General features: G+C 45.2%; 1 protein-coding gene across 43 annotated transcripts in view; it reads left to right on the top strand.

Annotated features, from left to right (window-relative positions):
* The window catches only part of AOPEP (aminopeptidase O (putative)), a 396,587-nt gene that overhangs the window by 266,030 nt on the left and 107,139 nt on the right, over positions 1–23,418 (top strand). For 39 of the 43 annotated variants that reach the window (XR_014817672.1, XR_014817669.1, XR_014817663.1 and 36 more), the window contains 2 exons: positions 7,273–7,316; positions 17,814–17,874. Coding sequence is in view for 24 of the 43 variants with exons in the window: in XM_084979736.1 (XP_084835862.1) it covers positions 7,273–7,316; positions 17,814–17,874 (105 nt within the window). In the remaining 19 variants the exon portion in view is untranslated. Of the gene's footprint in view, positions 1–7,272; positions 9,841–10,996; positions 12,205–13,129; positions 14,194–15,819; positions 16,350–17,813; positions 17,875–23,418 lie in introns of those variants that run through there. The other 4 variants (XR_014817659.1, XR_014817661.1, XR_014817660.1 and 1 more) reach the window with 4 other exon arrangements.

The raw sequence follows: 23,418 nt of genomic DNA, 5'->3' as shown, positions 1-23,418 counted from the left end.
GACTGGTTTATTTTGATTCAGCTCTTTGTTGGCTAAATTTCATTATCAAATTGATGTTCAAGTTGCTTGAGAATGTTTGCCTGTTGCCTTTATATTTGAATTACAGACTGGCTGGGTATAATATTCTTGGGTCATGTTTTCATTTCCTCAGACCTTTGTGGCTATTGCTCAACAGCCTTCTGGATTAAATACTGCTGTTGAAACTTTTGAAGTCAGTCTGTTTTTTCCTCTTTAGACCACTCAGATGACAGAAGAATTCTTTATCTTTGATGTTTAGTAATTTAATCAAAATGGCTTGGTGTCCATGAGTCTGCATCAGGTTTTTTTTTCCTGGAAAACAGTGTACATTTATAGTCTCATGGTCTATTCTTACTTCTTTCAGTAAAATTGTCTGGATTGTATCTTTGAGCACATTCATTTTTTTTTTTCCCTTGCAGGCTTCTTAATTTCAGAGTTACAGGTTATCCTTTTATCATCTTTGTCCTCCATACTTGTTATTTTCTAGTTGCTTTTGTCTTTTTGTTCTTCATGACATATGTTTATCTCAAGCAATGTTATTATTTTAATATCAATGTTTATTATTATAACATTACTATGAATACATTTTTAATGGTTCTGTTTTTCCTTGATGTTTCTGTTTTATTAATGCTCCATAGTGGATTATTTTGGTCCCTCAGCTATTCCCTTTGCTTTGAAATCTCGCTTTTCATCTCATTTTGCTCTTTTGTCATCTTGTCTTTGAGCTTCTAATTTATTGAATTTATGCTCCCGTTATCTTATTTTCATTTATATTTTAGTTGAAAGCATTTGTGGAGAATTTTCTTCTGTCCCTTAGTTGATGTTTTCTTCAAGACTGGATTCCTTGTCTTTTATGCTACGCTTATTTCTGTCTCTCTCTTTATGTGGGTTTTTGTTGTGTTAGTTTGCTAGCTGCCATACTTTTTCTCTTGCTCATTCTCAGCATGAGTGGCACTGTCCTGGTATTTATTCCTGTATGTATGGGAACATTATCCTTGATTTCTTCTTTATACTCATTCTCAGCATGAGTGGCACTGTCCTGACCTTGTATTTATTCCCGTATCTATTCGAACATTATCCTTGATTCCTTCCGCAACTTATCTTGGACGTATTTTTCTTCCCCCTCTGAGCTATACTTTGAAGTTTGGATGTTGTACCTGGAGGGATGGAGGGGAAGAGCTTCCTTAGAGCTGTGTACAGCCTTTTGTCGCAGGAATTGGGCCCTGAAATGTCGTTAACTGTCCCCAGCCAAGATTCTCTTCACTCGATTTGGGTGCAGCGTCTTCCCACTGCAGGTGCTTTCTACATTGTAGGTGCCTCCAGTTCAGCTTGGAGCCCTGGAGCCTATGCAGCTCCTGAAAGCAGCATCCTCGGTTGTTCACTTCCTAGGTTTTGCTCATCTAACTCAAGCAAACGTTTGCTGTCCCTCCACCATCAAAAAAAAAAAAAAAAAAAAAAAAAAGGAGTTCCCGTCGTGGCGCAGTGGTTAACGAATCCGACTAGGAACCATGAGGTTGCGGGTTCGGTCCCTGCCCCTTGCTCAGTGGGTTAAGGATCTGGCGTTGCTGTGAGCTGTGGTGTAGGTTGCAGACGCGGCTCGGATCCCACGTTGCTGTGGCTCTGGCGTAGGCCGGTGGCTATAGCTCCGATTCGACCCCTAGCCTGGGAATCTCCATATGCCGCGGGAGCAGCCCAAGAAATAGCAACAACAACAACAACAACAAAAGACAAAAAGACAAAAAAAAAAAAAAAGAGAGAGAGAGAGAAAGTAAAGATATCCCAGTTTCTTTCCAAAGGGTGGGTATTTGTGAGGTTTGGGCAATTCACCAGTCCCACTACTGCTAAGCATGAGGGGAGGGGGTGGGACAGAGGGAGGGTGGGAGGCTGTGTTGGAATCTTATGTTTCTTTCTTTAGTTGTCTCTTTGAAGTTTATGCCACAGGCTGTACTTCTTTCCTTGTTTGGATGCTGCTGGCAGAGTTTTTGCTGCCTTTTTTTTTTTTTTTTTTTTTTTTTTTTAATGGATTGTGCCTTTGTTTGTATTGCTTCTCATTCGTTATGGAGAGGAAGGCCATGATTCAGTTTCTTCAGAAGTTCCTCAATTTCTTCTTTTTCTGATTTACTTTGGAATCCTCTCCTTTTCCAATAACCCATCTGCTCAGCACTTCAGAATTATCATCTTTCTACCTCCCAGTGGAAACTGGTCTCTTGAGCTTAACAATGACTTATTCCTGACCGTTTCATTTCTTCTCAGTTCTTATCCTGTCAGCACTGTTCTTATTTCAACATTTTGATGATCTGTTTTGCTTCTCCTACCTCCCTCTCCCCATGACCATGGTAATTATTCATGAAATGTCTGACAGAAATTCCTAATCCTGTGTAATTATCAAGCCAATGTCAGTTTAGTAGAATCTACTTGCACCTGCTTTTTGTTGAGTACTTTCACCAGGACTATCAAATAATTAGCAAATAAGCCATGTGCCAAAATCAGTGTCGCTTTTTTTTTTTTTTTAAATCATAATGCTTAATTTAATGTTCTTAGGTGATGATCAAAATAAGCTGTCTGGGGCTGACCTGATTAGTTTACAGATTACTGAAAGAGTAGAAAATGAAGAAAAAAAATCCCCCCCCCCTTTTAACTAGGGTCTGGGCTTGTAACCATTGCCAAGGATACCGATAAAATTTTGCCCCAACCCACTGTCAAAAACAGCAAGATTGTTGTTCTTGTTGCTTTTGCCTTTGGCAAAACTGGCATACTCTAGTGATGAGAACCTGAGACCCCTAGTCTTTGTCACGAGGTGACTTTGTCAGTGATCCGAGGTCAACATCAATGTCCTAGATCCTGTCGATGATCCTGGGATCAGCCTTGATGGAAAGTCCTCCTTGTCCAGTTGAGAGTGTACGTTGCATTTATAACAGCGCCAATTGACAGATGGCCAAAAAACACATGAAAAGATGTTCAACATCACTCATTATTAGAGAAATGCAAATCAAAACCACTATGAGGTACCACCTTACACCAGCCAGAATGGCCATCATCCAAAAGTCTACAAACAATAAGTGCCAGAGAGGGTATGGAGAAAAAGGAACCCTAGTACACTGTTGATGGGATTGTAAATTGGTGCAACCATTGTGGAAAACAGTGTGGAGATTCCTTAGAAAACTAAAAATAGAACTACCATTTGATCCAGCAATCCCACTCCCGGGCATCTATCCAGAGGAAACCACGACTCACAAAGACACATGTACTCTGATGTTCATTGCAGCACTATTTACAATAGCCAAGACATGGAAACAACCTAAATGTCCATCGACAGAGGAGTGGATCCAGAAGATGTGGTACATATACACAATAGAATATTACTCAGCCATTAAAAAGAAAGAAATAATAGCATTTGCAGCAACATGAATGGATCTAGAAATTATCATGCTAAGTGAAGTCAGCCATACAATGAGACACCAACATCAAATGCTTTCACTGACATGTGGAATCTGAGAAAAGGACAGACTGAACTTCTTTGCAGAACAGATGGTGACTCTCAGACATTGAAAAACTTATGGTCTCCGGAGGAGACAGTTTGGAGGGGGTGGGGGGATGTGCTTGGGCAGTGGGATGGAAATCCTGTGAAATTAGATTGTTATGATAATTATACAAGTACAGATGTGATAAATTTATTTGAGTAATAAAAAAAGAAAATATAAAAAAGTGCCAATTGAGATTTGTACGTTGCGTTTATAAAAGTGCCAACATACCAAAGGGAAGATGAAGATAGATAAAAGAATTGAAAAGAAGTGGTAAGGGAAGAAAGAATCAGGTGCATCTTTCTTTTTATGTCATCCTGTTGTGGAGAATGGGGGAAGGCTCTGATGTGTTCACCCCGAGGGCATATGCCAATTTATGAATAGAAGCAGGAAAACTAGCATTTTGTGGTTAAGATGATGTCTGTGGCGGAAGTAAGAAGGGCCAGTTGAGTTGATTCCACTGATGGTACAAGGTTGCCTCTATGAGATCAAGTGTCTTCTTGGACTGGATGGAGCACAGGACAGAAGAACATTTAGCACTGTAGAAAATAGCCTGTGAAAATACAGCCATCATATCTTAGCGATGCTTGAGGTATTGAGTTTTTGTGACCCAGCGTGATTCCCTAGACCCATCATCTCCAGCATTGGTTGGCAGCTTCCAGCTAGCTGCTCTGTGGCCTGCAGGTCTCCGCTTTGAGGCAGGAAGAGGCAGATGGCCATCTGCTAAGAAGTGGGACAGTTATCTTTCTTAAAAAATGAAGCAGGAGTTCCTTTTGTGGCACAGAGGAAACGAATCTGACTAGGAACCATGAGGTCTCAGGTTTGATCCCTGGCCTAACTCAGTGGGTCAGGGATCCAGCGTTGCCCTGAGCTGTGGTGTAGGTCGCAGACTCGGATCCCACGTTGCTGTGGCTGTGGTATAGGCCAGCGGCTACAGCTCTGATTGGACCCCTAGCCTGAGAACCTCCATATGCTGCGGGTGTGGCCCTAAAAAGGAAAAAAAAAAAAAAAAAAAAAAGGGCAGAATTTCTTAGGGACCTCCTGCATTTTTCTTGTGTTCACACAAAACCTGAAACTTGTGCTCTGCAGTTGTGTAACAAAAGATCCAGTTGTCATTGGAAAACGCAAAAAGGCAGAATTAAGGTGAACTCTCGATTTCCTGCTTCTCATGCAATTAAATTCTCCCCCTTGCATTGAGTTAATGTAATTCCCTCCCTCCCATACACACATAATTGAGCATAAATTACTGGACAAATAGGGGATAAGTTGATATGGACTATAAGGAGATAATGAAGTAAAATTGGTAAGAAATTATAATGACAGTGCTTGGATTTTTAAGAAGCAAGAATTCTGTCGTTAAGCCAATGAGATATCTGCAAAGTAATCTAATAATAGATTGTGAAAAAATAGTCGTTTGACTTTTTTACAAAATCATTATTAAAATAATAAAAATATTGACTCCAAGAATCTCAATCAAAATTAATGCTACTACTACTAATAATAATTCTAAATATTACTCTTGTTTCCTTTGGTATTTCTTTTTCATATACCCACTGCAGGTACAAGGAAGGACTTCAGATGGGAGGCATTATTCTATTTGGGGTTTTCCCCTTCCATTTTGGCTGATAGATTTTTTTTTTTAATTGAAGTATAGTTGATTTACAATATTGTGTCCATTTCTGGTGTACAGATATATATTCTTTTTTTCAGATTCTTTCCCCTTATAGTTTATTATAAGATATTGAACGTAGTTCCCTGTGTTATATAGTAGGACCTTGTTTTTTATCTATTTTGTATGTAGTAGTGTGTGTCTGCTCATTTATCCCCCCCCAGCCTCTTTCCCTTTCGGTAACTCTAAGTTTGGTTTCTATGTCTGTGAGTCTGTTTCTCTTTTATAAATAAATTCATTTGGATCATTTTTTTTTTAGATTCCACATACAAATGATAGCATATGATATTTGTCTTTGTCTGACTTCCTTCACTTAGTATGATAATCTCTAGATCCATTCATGTTGCTGTAAATGGTATTATTTTATTCTTCTTTATGACTGAGTAGTATTCCGTTGCATAAATATACCACGTCTTCTTTATCCATTCCTGTCGATGGGCACTTAGGTTCCTTCCCTGTCTTGGTTATTGTAGATAGCGCTGTTGTGAACAATGGGGTGCATGATACATGCTTTTAATTTTATTTGTATCTTTATTTATTTATTTTTTTGAAAGAAGCAGGAATAGGCAGGTCAAGTCTTAGAAGCATAACAGCGGTTGCAAGAAATAAATCTTTCACTAGTGCTCTTAATAGAGAGACTTTGCCTCTGGATGAAATGGACCTAACCACCCATGAACACATGGGAAGGGACAGCTGGCTTCACCAGTGCAGTGATGGCTATGCTTAGTGCCATGATGGAAAAAGAACACCTTGTCATACAAATTGTTTGCAGATTTCTATTCCTCTGTAATTCCATCTGTTTGTAATATAATGGTCTGCACTGCTGCTTCCATCTCACACTCTAAGTTAAATGGTCCCCATCAGAACTCTGTGCTGACCTTGAGTGTACAGTCTTGGTTGTGGTGGGGGCTTCCCTTGGCAGAGTCATATTTGGTCATCTGGGCTTACACATGTGCCCTCCTTTAAAAAAAAAATGTACAAGCTCCATTTACATTAGAATTTCAGAGAACAAATAAATTTTTAGTGTATGCCTCCAGTTTAACTGGGCATCTTGTATTTTATCTGACAAACCTAGCTGAGACCAAATCAAGATTTTAGAATTAGGTGGGCTGGGAAGGTTGATTGCAATAGTCAAGGTGCAAATTAAAAATAAATATGATTTTGAGCTCATATGTGCATATGTTTTAGGTCTTATGGTATTGTGGTTTTGTTTTCAAAGGGTCCTTATCTTTTAGAGATATTTACTGAAACACCGATGAAATGATGTGATGTTTGAGATTTACTTCTAAATCATACAGGAACCAGCTAAGGGGCAGCCTGGCTGTGGGTCAATGGCTAGATGAAGGTTAATTATATTTTTTTGTTACTTTTGAATGTGTTTGAAAATTTCCATTTTCCAAGTGAAGGATAAAATGGGTGTGCGTGCATTAAGTCATGTCTTTAGATTTTTAAAAAAAAAAAATCTATTCTTGCAACGTCTTAAATGTCAAACAATGGAGAACTTGCATAGTGGCGCCAGAAGAGGCTGTAATTGGAGGCAGGAGCCCGGGAACTATTTTTGAAATTGTGACGTCTTTTTTCCTCCATGGGGATATTAATTGTCTTGGTTTTTGTCTCTATCTTTCCATAGCACAATGCAAGAAAAAAAAAAAAAAAAAGCCTCTAGTCACTAGTCTCTCCGAGTTGAGATTATTCAGTGTGTAAGTGGATCGCTAGGGAAAGCTCCTGAAAAGAACAGTGGAGAGGTATGGCGCATCATGCCATGGCCAGCCTTTGGAAAACAGTTAAACACGAAATGAAATAAACTGTCGGGTCAGGTCAAAATAGCAGGCATTACTTTTTTCAATTCGTTTGTGGTTTTTACAAAAATAAATCTCTTTAACCGGTTGGACTGAAGCCCTGCGAAATTAATAAATTGAGTCTATAGCCTAATAATTCAGCATCTGCCTACCTCCCCCAGCAGGTGAGCTGCTGGCAGCTGGGGAGACTCAGTCTCTGGCGTGACTCCGGGCACAGTTATTTATTGATGGACATCTTTAATGCTTTGCTTTTTTCTTATTCCAGGACTTCCTTCAAATGCTGCTGGAGGCCATCCCAGAAGAAAAAAGGTGAGGACCAATTTAGGAATTAAGGGCCCAGTTTTACGTTTCATGTTAAAAATGACTCTGCCATTGTTTGGCTTGTTACAACCTAGAAAGTTTAATCTTCCTCTCTTACTAGAGGAGGGACCTGGCCCAGCCAGCAGGAGTCCTGGGATGATCAACTAGACCTGGACATGTTGGAAATGTGGGTGATGGGAACCAGCAGGCAGAGCCAGGGAGCCCAGAGTCAGAGCCCTGACGGTGGGGTAGGAGGCAAGCCTCAGCTGCTCTGGAAAAGAATGGAGGAGAGAAAAATTCCAGAAGTTAGGGTGGCTTGTTTTGTTCTGGACTGTCTGAAATGTTTCAGATTCACCATCGGTACCATCTTTTTTTTTTTTTTTTGTAAAGTGGATGATATGGGGTTTTTTTCATTTAAAAAAAAAAATCTCATCAGATGTGGCCATTATTCCTAAGGTCAAGAACAACAGTCAACTCGTGAGGATTTTTTTTTTTTCTTTTGTACCTGCCCTGCAATTACTTTTCAGGTCCTCTCAGAGCATGGAGCAGTTTTCTTAGGAATGAATGGCAAAAAAGGGGAAAGAAAATTAATAGAAAGGTATATTACCTCTGTAGGCTGTTACCAATGTCTGTTTCTGAAGGATGACTCTGCATTCTTTCAGAAGAACTTCTTAGGGCACAAATAGAGTAATTTTCATGGCGTTTTTAGTCTGGGAGGTCTTCTTTTTATCCTCTTCCTATTAAGGTGGTGGAGTTCATCCGGATGGCCCCACGCCCTCTGGCTTGGGAGACCTGGGTTTTTATCATTGTGAATATTTTTTGAGGGGCACAATGTGGACCCACAAAGTGACTTTTGTTGTGAATGTGGAGGTTAAGAGCAGCGTCTCTATTTTTTTTTTCCTTTGTCTTTTTAGGGCCACATCCCCAGCATATGGAGGTTCCAGGCTAGGGGTCCAATTGGAGCTACAGCTGCCGGCCTACACCATAGCCACAGCAACACAGGATCCGAGCCACATCTGTGACCTACACCACAGCTCATGGCAATGCCAGATCCTTAACCCACTGAGTGAGGCCAGGGATCCAACCTGCGTCCTCATGGATACTAGTTGGGTTCATTAACCACTGAGCCACTGCAGGAAGAGCAGCCTCTCTATTTAAAGGTGGCCACTGACCACCTTCCATCGTTTGCTCTTTGAGAGGATGCCCCTCCTAGTTAGGATCATGTTTTCACAAGCAGGCTTAATTTAAGCTTCTTTTAAAGTTCTCCTCAAGACTTAAGGAGATTTCATACCTATAGTCAGTGTATTTCAGCCAGTATGCTAGAAAAGATTTGGAAACGCAAACACCTTCTTTCCTGCGAACTACTCTCAAGAATTGAATCCAGCTATTAAAGCAGACCGTTCACCCTTTTACCTACGCAGCATGTTGTACCAATTTTACCCAGGTCTCCAAAGCCCCACACCTACCCCCAGAGCCTCTAATCTTTGGCCCCATCACAAACGGATCCTCAGGCACATCTGTTAGGCACGTGAGCTCTTCTGAACAGGGCAAAGTTTTTCAGATTTGACCAGCCAGTTAGTGTCCCAGGGCCAGCATGCCTGTGTCATACTGCCTTTCCGTCATTTTCTTGCTTTGATTAATTTAGCTTTCTGTTGAGTTACCCCCCTTACCAGGCTTTAGGCTGGACACCAGGCAACAGAAAGGAATCAGTTCTCTGCCTGGCCCTCGGGGAGCTCCTAGTCGACTGCTGAAGATGTACGTGAAGCAGGACATGACTCAGGGTGGGAAGTGCTCTGATGCGCTTCAGAGTCCTGGCTGCACGGAGATAGGGCTCAGTGATCCTAGCCTCAGAGTCAAGGGAAGAGGTACGAGTGAAGGTTGTTGGTGGGGACGTGGCACTAGCAGACTGGAAAGATCCTCAGTGTGGCAGATTTCAGGGGGAGACCAATTAGAAAGTCATTCGGGGAGTTCCCGTCGTGGTGCAGTGGTTAACGAATCCAACTAGGAACCATGAGGTTGCGGGTTCGGTCCCTGGCCTTGCTTAGTGGGTTAAGAATCCAGTGTTGCTGTGAGCTGTGGTGTAGGTGGCAGACGCGGCTCAGATCCCACGTTGCTGTGGCTCTGGCGTAGGCCAGTGGCTACGGCTCCAGTTAGACCCCTAGCCTGGGAACCTCCCTATGCTGCAGGAGCGGCTCAAGAAAAGACAAAAAAGAAAAAAAGAAAGAAAGTGATACGGCACTGCACTCAAGAGCTCTAGAGCCAGAACCGTGGCGGGGTGGGGGATGGTGGTGGCGGCAGCGGACTTTGAGAGTAATGAACAGATCTGTGGGATGTTCCAGAGGTGCCACAGTTAAGACTTGGTTGATTAGGAGTTCCTGTTGAGGCTCAGTGGTAACGAACCCAACTAGTATCCATGAGGATGGGAGTTCGATCCCTGGCCTTGCTCAGTGGATTAAGGATCCAGCTTTGCTGTGAGCTGTAGTGTAGGTCACAGATGCGGCTTGGATCCTGCGTTGCTGTGGCTGTGGTGTAGGCCAGCAGATGTAGCTCCAATTCAGTCCCTATCCTGGGAACTTCCATATACCACAGGTGTGGCCCTAAAAATATTAAATCAATTAAAAAAAAAGGCAAAGACTTGGTTGATTGGTTATGAAAGCTGAAAAAAGGAGTCCAGCACCACCTGACCTTTCTCTCTTGGCCACTCAGTTACACACCGAGTAGAATAGCCCTGGACATCCGGCAGCGGCAGGTGTTCTGTCTCAGGAATGAATATGAGGCAGAGGGCATGGAAGGGAAAGCACTTGAGCATGGAGGCAAGGAGATGAGGCAGTCGTGTTTCAGACTCTCCAGTGTGAGGATTCTGTCTCCATGCTCATGAGACCAAGAGACAAATAAAGCTAGAAGTGCTTAGGAGATGCAGATAAATCCTGGGCGCCCATCTGCCCCGGCAGAAAGGCACCTTAAGGAGTACTCCATCCAGCCTGCCTTGCCCACCTGATATTCCAGTGGTTAACAGCTGCTGGGTCTGTCTTTGCTCGTCAGTTATTACGTTAGCATGTGCACATTCCTCTGTTTGTTTTAATTCAGTACTTTTCCTCCCCCACGGAGCTAGGGAGTACTCGGTTGTAAATGTGACCTCAGCAATCTTTCTGATCTCCCCAAGCACAAATAACTTGCTCTGATCAAGAAAAGAAATAACTTGGCTCAGCGGGCTGAGAATCCAACTAGTATCCATGATGATGTGGGTTTGATCGCTGGCCTTGCTCAGTAGGTTAAGGATCCAGTGTTGCTGTGAGCTGGTGTAGGTTACAGATGCTGCTCCGATCCTGTGTTGCTTGGCTGTGATGTAGGCCGGCAGCTGCAGCTCCGATTCCACCCCTAGCCTGGGAACCTCCATATGCCGTGGGTGTGGCCCTTTAAAAAAAAAGTTTAAAAAAAGTAACCGTGCAAAGCTCTGAGGCATACACTATTTGTATCCACATGTAGGGAGGGAACTTAAAACCTGAATCACTAAATTTAAAATTACCCATCTGAAATGTACAGTGCATTCCAGAACAAGAGCATTTTCCATGGCAGGCCCTGAGCAGGACCCTCTGGAAGCTCACGTCCCTCTAGAACCGCACTTTCCAAGTTCTTTCCATCCCGGCTCACTTCCTGTGAACATTACCCGGGCTTGTCCTTTCCTTCAGGGGCACAGATAGAACGTGATCTTGAGCATCTCAAGAGGCCGGAGACAGAGCCCAGGGTGATAAAGACCTTCCTCCTGTGCAACAACAAGTTAATAAGCACAAGCCACAGAGAGGGGCTAGGCGTCAACTTCCTGTCCTTGTCACTCCGCCCTGAGGCATCGACGGACAAGGAGCAACACAGCACACAGCACACTCGATACCATTTTTTACGTACGCCTGGGTCTGTTTCGTGAAACAAAGAGCCGTGGGTCTCTTTCTTGGTCTGAAATACAGTTTATTTTTCTTTTTTCTTTTTTGTCTTTTGTGGGCTGCACTTGTGGCACATGGACGTTCCCAGGCTAGGGGTCTAATTGGAGATGTAGCTGCCGCCCTACACCACAGCCACAGCAACGGAGGATCCGAGCTGTGCCTGCGACCTACACCACAGCTCACGGCAACACCTTAACGCACTGAGCGAGGCCAGGGATGGAACCCACATCCTTGAGGATACCAGTCAGCTTCGTTTACTGCTGAGTCACAATGGAGACTCCGTACAGCTTATTTTTCTGAGCACCATCATTCAGGGTGGCCAGTACATCCTCTCCTCTGCAGCACCAGCTACACGGGACCACATCTAGAGCTCACGGGGTCTGCAGACCCACTTTCTGAAATAGCAAGTTGGATTACAGGACGTAGGAGTAGAGCCAGGGAACTCTCCAGCCAGATACCCAGATACCCAGGAGGCCTCAGTAATGAGGCGGAAGGACTGCTCACGAGCACAGATATGGAGGCACGTGGTCCTGGGTCTGTGTACTTTTAGCTCTCTGCATAAAATCAATTTCCATAGTGATCAGACATGCAGAAGAGTCATTTCCTGTAAGTCCTGGGTCCCAGCGAAGTGGAAATGCTTCTGCTTGTCTGTTGTGATTATTTAAGCCACATGATCTCAGGGGGGAAACATTCACCGTTGGCTTTGACTCGGAGCTTCTTGATTTGAAAAAGTCAGCCTTCAGCGTTACCACTGCCATACAGCCAAGTCCAGAACTCAAAATTCACCCATTCCATCATCTCAGTCATGATCGAAACAGCAAAAACTAGTGTACATTTTTTTTTTCATGAAACACACAGCCCGTTTCTTCCATACAAAATTAAGCATTTTCAAATGGTCTCCCGTAATTTCCTTGGGAGATGAGCCTCCCTATATATAAAAATCGTTTTGAGTGGCTGGAGTTACTGCCTTCTCTCAGAGTTTAACAGTTTGGTGTCTGCACTGAGACTGGGAATCTAGAAACCTGGGTTGCTTTTTTTTTCTTTAGCCTGGGCTGACCTGGACTAGTCTCCTTGTGCTGTGGTTTCTCCATCTGCTAAACAGCTACACAGCGGTTGACACCCACTTCACAAGGATGCTATGAGGAATGAGGTGGTAACGGTTATAAGACGCTTTGAACCTTCCAGGGGAAAGGGATCTGGAAATACAGGTTCTCTTCCTTGGCAGGAGAGTGTCTTTTGCCCCTGGATGCAGCTGCACACTCTCCTGTCCTCACACTTCTGCCCCTGCCCCGGGTCTCCCCATGTCTTGAGAACTGAGGGGCAGACAAACAGGGCCCCAGGAGCCAGGTCACCTTCAGCAGGTAAACGAGAAGTCAGCGTTATTTGGAGCCAGCGCAGGCCTTCCCCTCCTGCGGGCTTGTCTGCACCGGAAATCACCAACCCGCGTGTTGTGAAGCCCGAATTCAGCACAGAAAGAAAAGCGGGGGCTCTGCAGCTGGGATCATGTAAGTCTGAATCCCAGCTGTTCAAGCACCATGTCTGAGGCCCAGGATACGTCTCCTAACCTCTTGGGCCTTTATTTGCTCATTTCTAAGATGGGGATAATAATATTGGTCCTGCACAGACATTGTAAAGTTCCCATGATATTTTTCTTTTCTTTTCTTTTCTTTTCTTTCTTTTGGTCTTTTCTGAGCTGCACTCACAGCATATGGAGGTTCCCAGGCTCGGGATCAAATCAGAGCTGTAGCCACCAGCCTACGCCACAGCCACAACAACACGGGATCCAAACTGCGTCTGCAACCTACACCACAGCTCACGGCAACGCCAGATTCTTAACCCCCTGAGCGAGGCCAGGGACCGAATCCGCAACCTCATGGTTCCTAGTTGGACTCATTAACCACTGAGCCATGACAGGAACTCCCCCATGATATTTTTTCTATAGTGTCTGTACATAGTAGGTGTTCCGTAAGCAGTAGCTACTACTTTTATGCCAGTGCTTGGTGGTGGACAGAGGAGTTGTTGTTTGTTTTTAGTGCCACTGTGTAATAGTACCTGTGTGTGCATATAGGGCAAAGCAATATTTGCCTCAATACTTTCTAATGAAATAGCCCTCACCCTTGACCTGGATAGCTGTCTAGGGCATAGACCATGGCGCATATTGGTCACTGGGATTTACCTTCTGTGCAAGGTCATCCCGCAGAGAACGATGGGGCACCCTGTCCACACACCATCTCTCACCTCTCCGAAAGGACTCGGCCAGTGCCACCCTCCACACCCCTCCCGAGCACCCCATGTCTCTCTAGGCCCCTCTCACTGCCTCTTGTCTGAACACATTCACAGCCTCCTCGTTGGTCTCCCTGCCTCCAGCCTCGTCTCCCTTGATGACTCTTCCTGGGCTCCATTCCGTTCGGCCCTACCTCGGCCCTGCTTCAGAGCCTTCTTGATGAAGCTGAGGCTCCATGGCAGGATTCCAGGGGTTCTCACAGGGCACCCCATTTCCTTTCTCACCCCATTTTGTGTGCCAGCCCAGCTGACCATGGCTCTGGACTTCCCTGTCTCTGCTCTCTTTGCCCTGCTGCATGAGCTTCTTTCATTTCCACTGGTCCTACCACACTGTTGGGGACAGCACAAACCTTTATCCATGACACAGTTCAAGCTTTGTTGCCCTTCAGAGTTTCCATGGTGGCTCAGTGGGTTGACAGCTCAACTAGTATCCATGAGGGCCCGGGTTCGATCCCTGGCCCCACTCTGTGGGTTGGGGATCCGGTGTTTCTCTGAGCTGCAGTGTAGTTGCAAACGAGGCTCGGATCCCACGTTGCTGTGTCTGTGGTGTAGGCCGGCAGCTACAGCTCCAATTCAACCCCTAGCCTGGGAATTTCCGTATGCTGCAGGTGCATGGTGCAGTCCTAAAAAGCAAAAGAAAAGAAAAAAGAAAAGCAAAGAAAAAGACCCCCTCGTCCCCCCTCAAGCTCTCGGCCCCTTCTCCACACTGTCTACAGGCACTGTGGCATTTGACTCCCATCTGTCACATGTCCCCATCAGACAGCCACGCCCTGGGTATCCCTCTCAGCCTCCCCCAGAACCTCGTGCTGGGGGGCATCATAGAGAAGCTTTTGCCTGTTCTCAGTCTTCCCCGGTGAAGCCTTGGACCTTATGCGGTAACATTCCAGGACTCAACTCCTCAGCCCCACCCAACCCCCCCCCGCCCACCCGCCATGCCAGCTCTCAGTGTCTTTAAGCTAAAATTCCCCAAAGGAAATTTATGTCCCTGTCCTCTTACTCCCTCCTCCACGGGGATGCACAACAGCTGTTCACCAGCTTTTGTAAAATCCCTTGAAAATGGCTCTGCCGTCCGTCCTCAGACATCTCTTCTTCAGGATATTTAATCCCAGGTCCCTTGACCTCCCTTGTGAATCCAGTGTGTTTGCCCCTTTGATCATCCCTCCTGCTCTTCCCCAAATCCTTTCTCCATGCTCCGTCTGAAGTCATGGCTGGTTTAAGAATGCCCATTTTCCTGGAATGTCTCAGCACAATGAAGCTCGGTTCTCAGTCGGCCTCTGGCTGCCACCCTCCTGGGGATCGCCTGAAGGATAGGTGACAGGAGCTTTGGGCCCCAAGACTCTGGACGCAGGAGTGTCTCTCTTTGGCTGGAAAGGAAGCAAATGACTGGGCTGCTTGCTTAGAGAGAAGCACCAATGAAGGAGGGACAAGGAAGAAAAGGCACCCTCGCTTCTAAATCAGGGCAAACACTTGAGAGCTGCTCAAGCCCCGAGGTGGGATCTCCAGCCCACCGAGTATACCGCCCACCCAGCGCAGGACAGGGTGGGGACAGTTTGCATCCGTTCCAAACAAGAACAGCCCCTTCCACTGAGCATCGCCTTCAGTGGAAGTGGCAAAATCCGTCAGACCTTCCAGCCTCACACATTTCACTAGAATGTAAAACACCTTCAAGTCTCCTTGGACCCTTGGCTAAGTGGCCTTCAGCCCCACCCTCCTCCTCCTGCAGATCAATTAGGCCGGTGAAGGGCATTTCCAGCACCTCTTTCTATGGCCAAGCAAATAAAGCAAGCCCGAGAAAGAATAATCATCTTGACTGAAGGTGTTCTGAGAGATGCCTGCTCTCTCTAGCTGCTCCTACTCCCACCCCATTTGCGTGCGTGCATGTGCACATGTGCTCGCACGCACGCACACACACACAGCATCTGAGGGCACGCCTGCCTGCCTGCACTTGAGTGCACACGCACCTTTCCACACTCCCACAGCCTGCAGAGGGGACGTGGACCTTTACACTGAGACTGATGGTGTTAGATGACACCCTGCTGCCCCACTACAAACACAGACAGCACCGTATCTTGCCACAGACCTTTTTACAATCCCAAAAGGGAGGAAGGAGAGACTATTACATATATAATGTAGTATATAACATATAAATTTTTCAAAAGATACAGAGCTTTGGAGTTCCTGTCGTGGCTCAGTGGTTAACGAATCTGACAAGGAACCATGAGGTTGCGGGTTCAATCCCTGGCCTTGCTCCATGGGTTAAGGATCCGGTGTTGCTGTGGTCTGTGGTGTAGGTTGCAGACGTGGCTCAGATCCCGAGTTGCTGTGGCTCTGGCGTAGGCCGGTGGCTACAGCTCCAACTAGACCCTAGTCTGGGAACCTCCATATGCCACAGAAGCGGCCCTAGAAATAGCAAAAAGATTAAAAAAAAAAAAAAGATACAGAGCTTAACAACTTGGAAGTATCATACTGGGAAAGGTGATTGTTAATTTAAAATGGGATATTTTTTATTGAGTCAACAATGAAATGTGTTTTCATTCATTCAAATAAAAAGTATGGGGGAGTTTCCATTGTGGCTTAGCAGGTTAAGAACCTGACTAGTATCCATGAAGATATCGGTTTGGTCCCTGGCCCCACTCAGTGGGTTAAGGATCCAGCGGTGCTGTCAGCGGTGGTGTAGGCTGCAGATTAGACTCAGATGCTGAGTTGCTGTGGCTGTGGTTGTAGGCCAGCAGCTGCAGCTCCAATTTGACCGCTAGCCCTGGAACTTCCATATGCCACGAGTGTGGCCCTAAAAAGAAAAAAAAAATAGTAAAAATAAAAATTTGTGGGGACCCACCTTTATGCAAAGAACTATTTTAAATGCTGAATTTAGAAAAGTGAGTAGAACAGACACAGACCCTGATTTCAGAGAGCTTTGATCCAGCGAGGAGACAGTTAAAAGTTAAGTAATCAGGAGTTCCTGTTGTGGCTCAGTGGTAACAAACCCAACTAATATCCATGAGGACTCAGGTTCAATCCCTGGCCCTGCTCAGTGGGTTAAGGATCCAACATTGCAGTGAGCTACAGGGTAGGTGACAGCTGTGGTTCAGATCTGGTGTTGCTGTGGCTGTGGTGAAAGCCAGCAGCTGTACCTCTGATTCACCCCCTAGCCTAGGAACCTCCATATGCCACATATTCGACCTTAAAAAAAAAAAAAAAAAAGTCAAGTAATCAAAGACATTGCAGTCACAGACTGTGATGGATGCCATGGCACTGAGGACAGGGAGCATCCGGGGTGTGGCACACACAGCTTGGGAGAGACCTTTGTTCATGGAGAGACTAGAAACCAGCAAGGAATTGCTTACATTTCAGGAAGACCTAACCTAAAGTCTGTTGACCCCCCACTATATTGGATATTGACTATATACTGAGAGTATTTCCATCAGCAGGGCAGGAAACCAAAAGGATTTCAACTGTGGATCAGATGTAACAAGCAATCATAATGTTTCAAATAAAGCCGAATGAGGGCCTGCTTGAAAACAGGCAGCAGAGAGCCCATGGAGAGCCCATCGGGGCTGTGAGAGCAATTTGTATCATTTTTGCTTGCTGTAGGGCATCATCACTCTAAAGTTCAAATTTCGTTTCGAGGCACTAAGTGCTATCTATGATGTTCAGACTTCATTTTACTCCTCTTCTCCCAGGAGGGCAGTCATGCCCAATTATTTCCCAGGATCGTGCCCAAGCCTCCCTGAATGGACTCTCCCAACCAAGGGGTTCCTCTCAAGGCACTGGACGCACCCTTTATGGTGCACCTTGGATTCTCAGATTTCACCGTGTTCACTCTCACTGTCCTGGCCCAGGAGAAGCTGTCCTGGCCATGCCCGGGTTTCCCTCGTCGCTTTAACCTGGGACAGCACTGCACTTTCTCCAGATTTCTCTGGAAGATCGATGCTGTGAGAAAAAATGTAGAACCCTTCTGTGTAATACGAGCTCTGTAACTTTTTTTTTTTTTTTTTTTTTGTCTTTTTAGGACCGTACCTGTGGCATATGGAGATTCCCAGGCTAGGGGTCTAGTCGGAGCTGTAGCTGCCAGCCTGAACCACAGCCACAGCAACGCAGGATCCAAGCCACATCTGCAACCTACACCACACCTCACGGCAGCTTCAGATCCCCAACCCACTGAGCAAGGCTGGGGATCAAACCCGAGTCCTCAGGGATAATAGTTGGGTTCGTTACCACTGAGTCACAATGAACTCCCACTCAGTAACTTATTAATCCTTTACTTTTTGCTGTTTTATTTTTAAAGGCTTGAGTTGTCTGTTGAAAACATCTTCCAAGACTGGCTGGAGAGTTCTGGAATACCACAGGTGCGCTTAAGATAACTGTTGCATGAGTCTGTGGAGAACCGTAAAGCCTGTCATTCAGTGTATCAACTATAACATGATTTATTTATATATATATTTATAAATGTAATCATCTTACTGAGTTGGAGGATCCCCGGGTCGGGAAAATGATGGTCCCTCACCCTGTGCCACAGGCCTCGGCCTCAGGTGACGGTGGTATTATAGGTGGACCTTCTGGTCGACCCTGAACTGTGTGTTCAGTGAGGTCTTGCGCATCATGCTGTATACTTTGGGCGCCGTGGCCAGGCAGCAGTTCAGTGCCACCAGCGGGCCTCCAGCTCTGCTCTTTGGGTACAGCCAACAAGTGAGTTGGCTTGCCTGCCGCTTTCCTCGGACCCGCCACGCCCAGCGTCTCCATCCTTTCCTCTGAGCGCTGCTGCCCCTAGACTTCCTCCTCCAGTTCTGCATCCATGCCTCAGGCTGCTCTTCTCATCTGAAGGAGCAGTTTAAATCTACTTCTCTGTCTTAGGGACTGATACCCACCACCGAGACTGCAGGTTTTCTTCTCTCTCTCCCTGTAGGCCCATGGGCAGCTCCAAGGGAGTCCTGGCCGCGTGGGAACCACCTGGCCTGGATCCTCCCCCCCCCCCCCCGACTCTCCCAGGCTCTCATGCTTCCTAGACCCTGAAGGGCAGCCTGGGGAACTGACCCTGGCTGGAGCCGGGGCCCTGGGAAGTTGGACTGGGGTATCTTGGGTGAGGCTGGTCAGAGGACCCTGGAGCTTCTCCAGCCTGGGCTGGCCCCCTTGAGCAGCTGCAGCCCCCTCATCGTGGGGTCTCTGGTGTCTGGGAGGGGACCCCCATGGTGGTGAAAAACTTTGCCCTGAGCCCAGGCAAGCAGCCTGGTTAGCCTGCTCGTTTCTGGTTTCACGGCTGGTCATATGAGCTTCCCCTTGGGAGTGTCTGAATGTCAATGAATGTCTGTGAACCATGAAATTAAGGAACAGGAGGGGCTGTTCTCCATTACCTTTTCATCCGTCTCCTTGCATCTTTGTCCTGTTCTACCACACAGGGGAAAATGTGGGCCACCAGCCACTGTGAGCTCATTCCTGAAAAGGTCGCATTGCCTTTGGTTCAGGAATGCGTGTCACCTGTTAAAACTTACTGGTTGGGCCCCATCCTTCTGGGAACCAAAAAGAATAAAATCCTGTGTCCCAAACGTGCAGAACAGAACAAGTGGAATAAGGCAGGCACCTGGTCCTGGGAGGCCATGCTTTCAACTCATGTATATTATAATGAGCTCCTGTGATTTCGAAAGCCTGGCTTCCAAACCAGACCCCTAGCGAGTGCAGAAATGCCAGGGAAACAAAGTTAAGAGTTGTGTCACCCTAAATAGCCAAGCCTTGCACTTCTTGTTTTCCATGGGGGTGAGGGGTGGCGATCCCCCTGGCCTGGTGTTCCTAGGCCCGACTGTTGCAAGGCTCCCAGACATTCTGAGCGTGGCCTGGAAGCTGGGAAGAGGTGGGAGCCCAAACAGCAGCATCCCAAAGTTCCTGGCCCAGAACAACAAGACCCCTGTGTTCAGCAGTGAGCCCCTAGGGCAGAGAAAAGAAAGAGTCCTTAATAGAGTACCCGGGAGCAGGCGCACCCCTCCCGGGTTGTAGCACTGGGGCTGACCCTCTGGCTCCCAGAAGGCTCTGTAATTTCCCCGGAAGAAGAGGAGGCTTCGCCACCAGCAGGAGGCTTTTGCTTTTCATTAAAAGGGGGAGGGGTGCGTGGAAGGGGGAAATTTGCCTCTGAGCGGTACATTTTTTCCAAAGGTCTCGTTGCATTAGCGACAGCTTATAACGTAGACAAGAATCTCCACTATAAACTGACGAAACCTGCTGTCAAAACACAGCCAGGTGCAGGGAGGCCGGCCCGGCTATAAATTGTCTTTAAGACCCAACTGGTATTTCCTCGGGTGCTTAACTGTTCGGTAAAAACAACAGCGTCAGACAGAAAAGCCCCTGATTGAGTGCGCATCTTCCCATTGGCGAATGATCAGAGGGCGTGTCCCTTCATCTCGTCACCCATTCGCTGCCGTAATTTATGTGGCTTGCTGAAGAGTTGCCTGCTCGCAGCCCTTTTCCAACTCCCCAAGTTCCTTCTCGTCTCCAGCCTTCAGAGAAGGAGTCCGCACCCTCTTGTTATGGGAACCTCACAGTGAATGGGACCCCTTGTTCTTTGTCCCCATCATTATAATATAAAGTTACCGGTGTGTTTGGTCTGGAATGACAACCAGAGCACCGAAATCGCTCCGACGCTCTTTGTTCTCGTTAAAAATTTCTGTCCACCAGCAACTGAAGTCACTCACGACAAAAGAGTCACGTTCTGCTGGTGAAGTTTTCATTCCACAGGTTACAGAGGCTTTTTGTCTTCTCTCAGGAAAGCTTGCCTCGAGGTTGGCCTCCATTTTCCTTTTTGGCCACGCTGAATGGAAATCATTTTTTTAATATGGAAATAGCTTCAGCAGCAATAAAAAGTAAGCACGAGCCCCAAAGAAGTAAAAGAAATTGGATCCAAACCTCTTTAAAGAAACACCCAACCCTATAACCTTTGGCTCTGCAAACAGTCTTAAAACTGATTGCACCATTGGTATGATAGATTATTTCCTTGTATGACTTTTTTTCTGATAATAGAAGTATTATATATTGAAATATAAAAAAGTTTCAATAAGAAAATAAAAATAAAACGACTCAGCAGAGTTCCCGATGTGGCTCAGAGGGTTAAGAACCTGACGTAGTGTGCATGAGGATGCGGGTTTGATCCCTGGCCTCACTCAGTGGGTTAAGGGTACAGCGTTGCCTGGAGCTGTGGAGTAGGTCGCACATGCTGCTCAGATTTGGCATTGCTTTGGCTGTGGTGTGGGCCTGTAGCTGCAGCTCCAATTTGACCCCAAGCCTAGAAACCCTCACATGCCAAAATGCAGAAGTTTCCAGGCTGGAGATCAAACCCATGCCACAGCTGTAACCAGAGTCGCAGCAGTGACCATCCCAGAGCCTTAACCCTCTGAGCACCAGGGAATGTCCCCAGAGATAATTTTTGATAGAAATCCTGTCAGTCATTTTTTTGAATGTATGAATGTAGTTTACCCTTTTTTCTCCCTTTTTAAAATTAAAAATAATATGTTTTCTGTAGCAAGTTCAGGCAGTAGCAGAGTAAAAAAACATAAAAGCCCTTGTCCCTTTCAGTCTTACTCTGCAGAGATAATCTATGCTTGGTATATGCCTTGCACACACATTTTCTGTGCTATACATTATGTAGGTGCATATCCTTTTTAAACACATTTGGAATCTCATTATCTTATTTTTCATTTAAAAATGTGTCTTAAGCAGTTTCCCATGTCCCTTGATATAATTGAAGAGCAATCATTTTTAACAGCTACATAGCTTTCTAATAAGTGGTACCATAATTTAATTTACTCAGACCCTCCCAATTGTTAATGTAGTTTACATTATTTCCAAGAAAGTTGCCCATTTTGCTAATTTGAAAGTTCTATAAATAGATTTTGATTTCACGACCCAAAGATTTCCTCCCACCACCCACCAGCCCATATGTCCATATATTCCAATCCCTTTTTAAACATTTATATGCAAATACATTAGAAGTAACTTCTCCCCCCAGCCTTTCTCCAGTACTTTCTTATTTTAGTTGTTACAGAACTCTCTGACTCCTCCCTTTCTTGGATTTTTCTGCTCACATTGCCTGATATCTTTTGTACATATTTATTACATTTATAATTTTCTTTCCTTTCCTAACACCTCCCCCCTTTTTTCATTATATTTTGCTTGGACTAGTGCAGGAGCTAATTGCTCTGTTAACCACCAAGCTGCCCCCCCTTTCCATCCATCTTCCACATCAGTGCTGAGTGAACATCCATCACACCCAAACACAGCTTGCATCCATCCTCATCAGAAATATTTGTCCACATTTAGAACAAACTCTTTTCTCTGCTATTTGAGGCAATAAGCAGAACTGCCCCGAGCTGCCTTTTTTAAACTTTATTTTCTACCACTCCTGGGCATATACCCAATCATAACTCTCAGTCTCTAAATATTTCATAATTATCGGTCCCCAAATATTAATGAGCTTTACCATCAGCCTTCCTTTTGCATGTCATTTTCTCCCCTTGGAATGCTTTCCTTTCTCTGTAGCTAGCAAGTGTCACAACCTGTCTTCTATTGCTGCGATTTGTATGTGTCTCACACACTCACCCCACCCTCCACAGAAACAAGGGTCGTGTTTGACTCATCCTGGTTTTACTTGCTCTGATGCATGTAACAGATGCTTCGGGGCTCGCTGTCCAGTATGATACCCACCAGCCACACGTGGTTATTAAGCACTTGAAAAATATCTAGTGCACCTGAAGAGCAGGATTTTTTATTTTAATTTAATCTAAATTTAAATTTAAAATCTAATAATATAGTCATGGTTTGGAGCAACTTGGATCTGTGAATGAATCCACTTGTTATAGACTATAAATTCGATAAAATCTAAATTCAGTCCAAGCACTGCTGATGAAAATTTATCATCCAATTGAGATAGACTGTGAAAACATATCAGATTTAGAAGACTTAGCACAAAAAAGTGAGTATCTCTAAGGGTTTTTAAAATATTAGTTACATGTTGAAATGATTATATTTTGGATACACCATAACCCAATGTATATATACCCAATAAAATATATTATTAAAAGTAATTTTAGCTGTTACAGCTTACTTTTTATATGTGGCAACGAGAACATTTTAAATGACAAATGTGTCCTGCATATATTCCTACTGAATAGTGCTGCTCTAAAGCTATTAGTTGAATTAAAATCTGAGTGCATAATGCTTTCAAATCCCCCACTGAATAGATATAATTGAAATCATCTGTATTTTTGTCAAACGTATGGCTTTAGCTTGAGATCAGGCTGGCCAATCCATAGACGCCCTTCAGTCTGCCGTGAAGGCCTGGACAACTATAATCCACTGGTAAGGGGTCAGAGAGCTGCTTTCACAGCAGGCACTCATAAGGGACTGAACGAATTACCAGCCTCTCTCCTTAGCTCTTAATTTCAACTCCCAGGCAACCCATTCCCCAAGGTACCAACAAGCAGCGCAGTAAAGCCAGAGAACCTCCCAGCCCTGCTGTGGCTCAGGCTACTCGTCGGCGATAGTGCTCAGCAACTTTAAATGGCAAAATCACAGGCAGCAGCGGCTGCAATGATGGCAGAGAGGGTGGGTACTGGCTGATCACGTATAGTGTCCTAGAAATAAGCAAAAATCAAGCTCCCAGAATTTAGAACATCAGGTTCTAGTGTCATCTCGGAAAATGCCCCTCCTTTCCACACAAACACCTGCAAGGTGCCCAAGGCCACAAAAGCAGATGATGGAAAACTTAAGTCTTGTAGGGCGAAAGGCTGCAGTCACCAAGCTGAAGAAACTTGATATGATGCAAGAGACTGTGTCATTGGAGCCACGTTGTGCAAAATCAAACTCTGCCACTATGGGAACTCCACTTGTAGCTACTTTTACCAACATAATTT

The sequence above is a fragment of the Sus scrofa genome, chromosome 10 (genome assembly GCF_054392235.1).
Source record: "Sus scrofa isolate SSC_HxYL_T2T_F1_AM1 chromosome 10, Sscrofa_HxYL_maternal_Yorkshire_Landrace_v2.0, whole genome shotgun sequence".
Taxonomy (NCBI): domain Eukaryota; kingdom Metazoa; phylum Chordata; class Mammalia; order Artiodactyla; family Suidae; genus Sus; species Sus scrofa.
This window is presented reverse-complemented; position numbering and strand designations above follow the sequence as displayed.